This window comes from Alexandromys fortis, unplaced genomic scaffold, assembly GCF_014885135.2.
Source record: "Alexandromys fortis isolate MF-2015 unplaced genomic scaffold, M_Fortis_MF-2015_v1.1 scaffold_82, whole genome shotgun sequence".
Classification (NCBI taxonomy): Eukaryota; Metazoa; Chordata; class Mammalia; order Rodentia; family Cricetidae; genus Alexandromys; species Alexandromys fortis.
Window position 1 is genome coordinate 1,413,430 of NW_026067963.1, and position 7,746 is coordinate 1,421,175.

Consider the following 7,746-nt stretch of genomic DNA (forward strand, 5'->3'; position numbering starts at 1 on the left):
CACGTGTCTTCCAGAAAACTGGAGGAAGTCGGGAGGCGACGGTGTAAAAAGGAGACCCGGGCGCAGGAAGGCTTGGGGCGAGCGGGAGGGACCTCGCGCGGGAAGTCTGGGAACAAGCCTCGGCTGCGTGGGAGGGGGCGTCGGCCTCGAGGGACGACGAAACCCACACCCAAGTGGTTTTGCTCCCCGGCCTCCGGGTAGCGGAGGAGAAAAACCGGAGAGACGCTCGGAGAGCGACAGGTGGGCGCGCGGCCAGCCCCGCGCCGCCGGCTTCTGCGAGGCGCCTCCCCGAGCTCTGCGAGCCGCCGTAGCCCCGCCCCCCGGCGCGTGGCGCCCGTGACGTCAGGCGCGCGGGCCACTCTCCTTCCAGAGGTCGCGCTCTTCCGAACGGTCGGCCCGAGTCGCGCAGGCGCAGTCGGGAGGGGAAGTGAGGCGGTTTCCTCGGCGCCTTTTCCGGCAGCGGCGGCGGCGGCGGCGGCAGAGCTGGGAGGAGGAGGTGGAGGCCGGAGGGAAACCCGCGCTTGGGGCGGCGGCTGGAGGTAACCTCACGGGCCGATCCCCGGGAGGCGGGCCGCGTCGGCCTCCGCACCCACGGAGTCCCGGCGGTAACTCCCCTTCTCCCTCTCTGTGTCCCTGCAGGCGGCAGCGAGTTCCCGCGAGGATCCATGACCTGACGGGGCGCCGAGCCGCGCTCCTCGTCGGGTGACCCGGGTCGGGACCGAAGCCCGGTGCTCGCGGACCGGCGGGAGGGTCGCGGTTGAGCCGGCCGCGTGTCGAGGCGGCAGCCGCGGCGGAGCAGGAGCTGTCGGCGGCGCTCGCGCGGCGCCCGCGGGGGGGAAGGGCAGTTCCGGGCCGGCCGCGCCTCGCCTCGCCTCAGCAGGGCGGCGGCTCTCTCTCCCCGGCGCAGACGCAGGGCCCCGGCGGCGGGCGATGCCCGAGTGAGCGCAGGCCGGGCCCCTGCCCCTAGCAGGCAGCTTCGAAGCAGGGCCGCTGGGCGTCCTCGCGGCGGGGCGGCTCCGTTTCGATCTCGCGGCGGCGGCGGTGGTGTAGGCAGAGGGGACCCGGGACACCTGAATGCCCCCGGCCCCGGCTCCTCCGACGCGATGGGGAAGGTGCTATCCAAGATCTTCGGGAACAAGGAAATGCGGATCCTCATGCTGGGCCTGGACGCGGCCGGCAAGACCACGATCCTGTACAAGTTGAAGCTGGGCCAGTCGGTGACCACCATTCCCACGGTGGGCTTCAACGTGGAGACGGTGACTTACAAAAACGTCAAGTTCAACGTGTGGGACGTGGGCGGCCAGGACAAGATCCGGCCGCTCTGGCGGCATTACTACACCGGGACCCAGGGTCTGATCTTCGTGGTGGACTGCGCCGACCGCGACCGCATCGACGAGGCCCGCCAGGAGCTGCACCGCATTATCAATGACCGGGAGATGAGGGACGCCATAATCCTCATCTTCGCCAACAAGCAGGACCTGCCCGATGCCATGAAACCCCATGAGATCCAGGAGAAACTGGGCCTGACCCGGATTCGGGACAGGAACTGGTATGTGCAGCCCTCCTGTGCCACCACCGGGGACGGACTCTATGAGGGGCTCACATGGTTAACCTCTAACTACAAATCGTAATGAGCATCCTCCACCCATCCCCCGGAAGGAGAGAAATCAAAAACCCATTCATAGGATTATCGCCACCGTCATCAACCTCTTTCAATTGCCACTTTCTTTTTTGAATCTGAACTCTGGAGTTACTGTTCTATGGTTTAGTGGGGTTGGGGTTTTCTTTGTTCCCTTTTTCTTTTTCTTTCTTTTTTTTTTTTGGCTTTGCGTTAGGGTGCGCTGATCTGATCTGATATTTGACACGAATACAGTGCTAGATGCTCTTGTGACTTCCAGCAAACGGGGTGGGGTAATAGCAGCTCTTGGTAAAGTCCTTTATAATAATGGTTTGATTTTTTTATTTCGAGAGGATCTTTTTTCCCCCCAATGTATGCTTTTTTCCTTTTTGCCCCGTTTCTTATCACTTGCTGTAGATGGCTTATTTTGCATTCATGCAGACTATGTTGCAAGTCTGTTTCATCTAGTAAACTGAAAATTATTGCTTAATCAAACTGCCGTTTGTCTTTTATATTTAAGGCCTTGTCCCCCTTCCTTGTTAGCGCTAACTTTAGCAATTTCAAATGTGACCTTTTCTATCCAAGACCAGTATGGTGAATTTAGCCCACAGTGGCAAGCTAATGAGTAATACCAGTGTAATGTTCCAGTTGCGCACGAGTGTGTTAAACAGGCAACGGAAGAAGTCCCTTGAAGTGTCAGCTCTTAGCGTGCATGAGTAGGGCAAACTCAAGCTCCCCTATCGTAGCTAACTTTCGCTGCCTGAAACAGCTCCCCTGTAAGAGGGTGCAGATCTTTTTCACGGCAAAGTTGTTAACTTTGCTGGTTCCCTATCCTTACCTTTAAAAATAGACTCTTTCCAGAAAATGGAGCAATAATGGTGTATGCCACACACAGATGAAATCTTTGTAGATATTTTAAGTGACTTTCGGGCAAAATCAGAGTATGTTACCTTGTTTCAAATGTTTTAAGACCAGTAGCTTTAAAATTACTAAACATTTGCTTTGTTCACTAATAAAACATTGAAAAAGTCAAATTACATGCACCTTTTACCTAGCTGGGAAAACACACATTCCTGTTGTCACATTACAGCAACTGCTTAAACTGAAGACATACGACTTTCTTTATAAATGAGTGATCTACATCTCCATTAATTAAAACACTGGAAAAGATGTTTTATTTAAAAAAAAAGGTGTTTAGTTTTGCTTGATTGTAGGATTAACTCATGCATATAGATATCCTGTTGGTTCAGTCATACAGTTTCTCCTTAAGGAAATGTGCTGAGTGAGTGGTGTAGACTGGAGGGGTGACAAAGGAGAAGTAGGAAGGAGAGAAAGAACCTACAGATGACAATGAATGTAAACCTATTTCTCTTTAAGGGTAAGCATTGTGCTCACTGGTGATAACCCAGATCTTAACAAGATGAGCTGGTTAGGACCAGTTGCTAGATTGAGACCACTATGGTAATATTCTGAACCAAATGTTAGTGTTGATTCAAAATTGTGAAGCAGCATCTGGTTCTTATGTAGCCTTAAGGATTAATGTAGTGATCGTCAAGGAGTTAAACTTAGGGAATTTCAGAAGTGTAGCCTGCAAGGGCAGTATACAGGAAAAGGTGGAATGGTTTTGTTTATGAGGGTGTCTGAAAATTAAAATCAAGCCGGATATCATGGTATAGTTGCACAGTATTGGTCCTTCATGTTTTGGCCATATTGTATAATGGAGCTTTTACCAAAGATGTATGAGAAACAGAAGGCTATACAAAAACAAGCTGTAAGGAAAAGTAACTTAAAGCAGATGAGAAAAGGTGCTATGTTGTAGGCTCCTATTGGTGCAGAGGGATTTTTGAATTCAAGATGCAACTAAAGCCTAAAGTTATCAGTTTCACATTAATAAAAATATCTCTAGAAATGAGGCTGATTCACATATTTAAGAACAGATAGTTGCTTTTTAAAATTCCCAAAGCTCCACCGTAAATGTAATTCTTAGTGTTTTAAATGATTACATTTTAAGGTACATAAATACGGTTATACAAATATCAATGCTATAGTAACATCCTGAAACAATAAGCACAAAGGTATAAATGCCTAAACTGGAGGAAACTTGAAACCCTCATGTTGATTCTTAAATGTAGTATTCTAACTTGTGACAGACAGATTGGTAGACAGCCATTTTTTTGTGTGTCTTAAAATAACTGGGGGCATAGTTAAAATTTTATACAAGTGATTGCTATTACTGAATGTTGCAGGTGAGATGGGTTGTTTTTAGTTTATTTGACATGTCTGAAAAGGTGGGAGGGGGGAAACATTTGAAATTTGAAAACCTTAAACCTTTTGGAAAGAAACTGTAATTTTCACTTACATTTCTTTAAGAGTATCTATAAAAGGTTTATAATTGATGTAGTTAAATTGAACCATAACCATTGGTGATTAAGAAGCAGGAAATTGAGCCTGCAGAAAAAGTTATAATGGAAGAATTAAAACAATAACGTCCTAAAGATTTTGTTTAATTGCATCAATTTCTGTATTTGTGTGAATTTATAAACTTGCAGTAAGTTCTGATGAGGTTAATCTTGTCTGATATAAGTAAATGAGTCTGTAGACTGTGATCCCCCTCCCCCAGCTAAAAAGTGCAGTACTTGGAATTGTTCTTTATGGTTGTAGTGTTGCTGAAGCACTAACATGCAGAAAATAAAGGAATTACACAGTGCAGTTTCTCACGTTATGTTACTTGGAATAGATAAGTGGGATGTACTGGTGTATTGGGCCATGTTACTCTCCAAGGATATATGGTAAAATGTGAATTTGAGACTCACCTGACCTTTATAAAAGATTCCCCTCCCCAGTAGTGGCTGTTTACGGTATTTCCTGTTTTAATTTCACCAGTGTTTTGTGACAACTGAGGGGAGTATTTGAGGTCTCCCCTCCGCCTTGTAGAGACTAGGCAAGTGCTCCATCACATGCTGGCGCATCCTTGACCCTTTTTGCCTTAGTTTTTATTTTGAGATAGGGACTTGCTTAGTTGCTCAGGTGGACTTTGAACTTGTGATCCTTGCTTCATCCTCCTAAATAGTTGGGTTACAAGCCTGTGCTACCATCTCTACCTCAGGAGTCTATTCTTTGTTTCTCAAATTACAGTCTTAGCATTTTGAAAGTACAAAATTGTGTTGGTAAGGAATTGGTTTCCTTTTTTTAGTTGTCTTAATCTTTAATAGTTGGATTTAAAAATTCTTTTTAGAGTTCAAAGTTGTTTGTTTAATAATAAGGGCAGAATTATAGCCATGTGAAAGGTAAAGTTGTGTACGGATAGCTTGAAATCATTTAAATATTCTTTATTCCCTATACTATCTGTCAATTTTTTGTAGGTTTGAGTCTATAATGTCTGGATGAGACATATAGTATAATTTAGATTATACATTAAGGCTAGGTTAGCCTACCTGTAATCCCAGCACTTGAGAGATGGAGGCAGGAGGACCAGAAGTTTGAGGTCAGCCTGGTCTTTATGAGACCCTGTTGTAACTAACTAGCCAATAAGGCTCATAATGATACTTCTAGTATATCTCTTACTGTGGCTTACTGAGATGTCCAAGGTCAGTTTTTCAGTGGTAACAGTAGAAAATATTTTCCAATGGTTTATAATGTTTTAGACAGAAATTGAGACATTGTATAGTCTGAATAGAGATACTTTATCACATTCTGGTTACTCATTATCTTGCTCTCTTTCTCTGTGTGTGTGCAGCTTGTGATAAGTCTCGTCTCTTAGATGTGATAATTATATTTGCAAGACAGCATGTAGCAATTTTAAATATTTTTCATATCAGACTAATCACTGAGCATAACATAGTTGCAGCCTACCTGTCAGTGGAGTCTAGTATTTTGCTTGTTTAATCAAATGGTGGATGGTAGAAGTGATAGTATTCAGAAGTTTATATTGAAATAATGTGAGAAGGAGCTGGTTTAAGAAAAAAAGTAACTTCTTGCTTTGCCAAACTTTAAAGCTGCCAAACTAGTTGAACTGGCAGGGAACACTTGCGGATAAGATCAAAGAAAGTAGATCTGTAGAGGCACTTAGGAATTATAATTGAAATTTGTTTACTACACTAGCTAAAGTAATAGTATGCTTCAAGAGAATTAGACTAGGAACCAAACTTATTTCGTGGGATGGTAAAAAGTACTTAAATTTTTTATTTTGATACAGTTTTACTATATAGTCTAGATTAGTTTTGATTTTGTAGTCCTGTCTCAGACATATCTAGCAAAAATGCTTTAGCTTTTAACACCCTTTATTTAAACTTTCTTATGACTACTTGAACAGCTTTAAATTACTTGTCAGTTTTGCCTTTGAGCATTTTTTTAACCTGTTGGATTACATGAAGTACACCCTTCTGGTATCTGTTGTATGGGTTTGAGGGTAGATTGATGTATTTAGAGTCTAATGTTCCTGAAACTGTTTCCGTGCAGTGCAAAGCAACCAGTGTCTGCCTTCATGGACATGCATGGGTGGGTGGGGAGAGAACAGATTGGACGGTAAGTTTGAATATTGGTGATACACTAGCACAGTGTGTTCATAGAGGGGGCAGGTAAGGACTTGTTGAGAAGGCTTCACCAAGGTTATGTTGAACTAACGTTTGAGGAAAGAAAGTAGTGTAGTTGGTACTGGGACAAAAAGATACAATGTAGAAGCTGGACTGGGAAACGGGATCAAGGGCAAGTCTAGTTGTAGCCTGTTTTTACAGAGATTATGCTAAGAATAGTTTTTATATTTTCAAAGGAGTTTTAAAGATTATAAGAAAAGTAGGGTTGGGAAGTGTGTAGCTCAGTGGTAGAGCACCTGCCTAGCATATGCGAAGCTCTGGGTTTGATCCACGTCACTTGGAGGAAAATGTAAGAAACTGACACGGACAGGATATGGCCTGAAAACTCATGATACTGCCATCTGGCCCTTTATGGGAAATGCTGACTCCACATCTAAAGCCAACATTTTCAAATACTGTAAGCATATAGGAAGTCTTCAGAGAAGACTATTGTTAAGATAAGTTGAATCAAAAGTTTGAAATACAATGGCTTATATAATTTTCCACATTTATATTTTTAATGAGCCCTAGAGGCTTTTTGTGACTTCTGGGATAACAGGCTAACATGGAGTTTCTGTGGTTTGGTTGGTTGGTTTTTTTGATGTAGGCTTTTACTGTATACCCCAGATAGACGTCAGATTTGTAGTGGTCCTCTCAGCCTCCCAAGTGCTGAGATTACAAGTGTACACCAACACAACTTGCTTTATTGACTTTTTGTTTCTGCATGTAAATATGTGAAACCAGAGGTTTTCAGTTTCATTTCTTGAAAAATTTGTGAATTATTTAAGATGTTTACTTTCATGGTGGCTTAATATTTGAATTTAAAAGTGTTTCTCTATTAAAAGTGCATTTCCCTTTAGATAACCTAGATTAATTTGGAATAGGTTCAGATAACATTCAATTGTGGCCTTTATTTTGTGATATTACTGTAATCAGTTCTGAATCCGATTTTTTATATTATGAAACTTTGCAAGAGGAAAAATTTTATTGACATGGCAACTGATAGATTTTGTTTCCTCCAGTATTACCCTGTTCCGTATAAACCAGGGAAAACCATTGATTCCACATGTGGCTTTCTCTTGCCTGGAAAGTTGTTCTGTATAACAGGATGTGGGAACTGAATCATATAGTTAAGAGGAATTATGGAAGTAAGGTGGTTTTAGTTTTGTTTTTCAAAGAGGGTCTGACCTTGACCACAGTAATCCTGCTTCAGCCATCGAGTGCGGGGTTACAGGTATAAACTGCCACACCCAGCTAGAAGTTCCAAGAAGGACATTTACAAACGAGCATTTAGCATTCTAAATCACATTTATTATCTGTACGTATGTGGGTGCATAAGTGCCCAGGACTACGTCGGGAAAGCTTGTACGAATTAGTTATCTCCTACCGTGTGGGACCCAAGGATAAGACCCAGGTCCTTAGCATCAGTGGTATGATCCTTTTCTAGATGAATATTTTGCTGGTCCCACAAGTGAACTTTTAAAAAGGAAAAACTTGTAGTTTATAGGCTATGTGAAACTCATTGATGAGCAAAAAGTTTTCTATTACAGCTAAATA

The 7,746-nt window shown here is 43.7% G+C and overlaps 1 protein-coding gene across 1 annotated transcript; it reads left to right on the forward strand.

Moving 5' to 3' along the window:
- The first annotated feature begins 1,101 nt into the window (after positions 1–1,101).
- Positions 1,102–4,327, forward strand: Arf6 (ADP ribosylation factor 6). Its single transcript, XM_050153649.1, has one exon. It carries the CDS (start codon positions 1,104–1,106, stop codon positions 1,629–1,631), a length of 528 nt encoding a protein of 175 aa, XP_050009606.1. The 5' UTR covers positions 1,102–1,103; the 3' UTR covers positions 1,632–4,327.
- Positions 4,328–7,746: the final 3,419 nt, after the last annotated feature.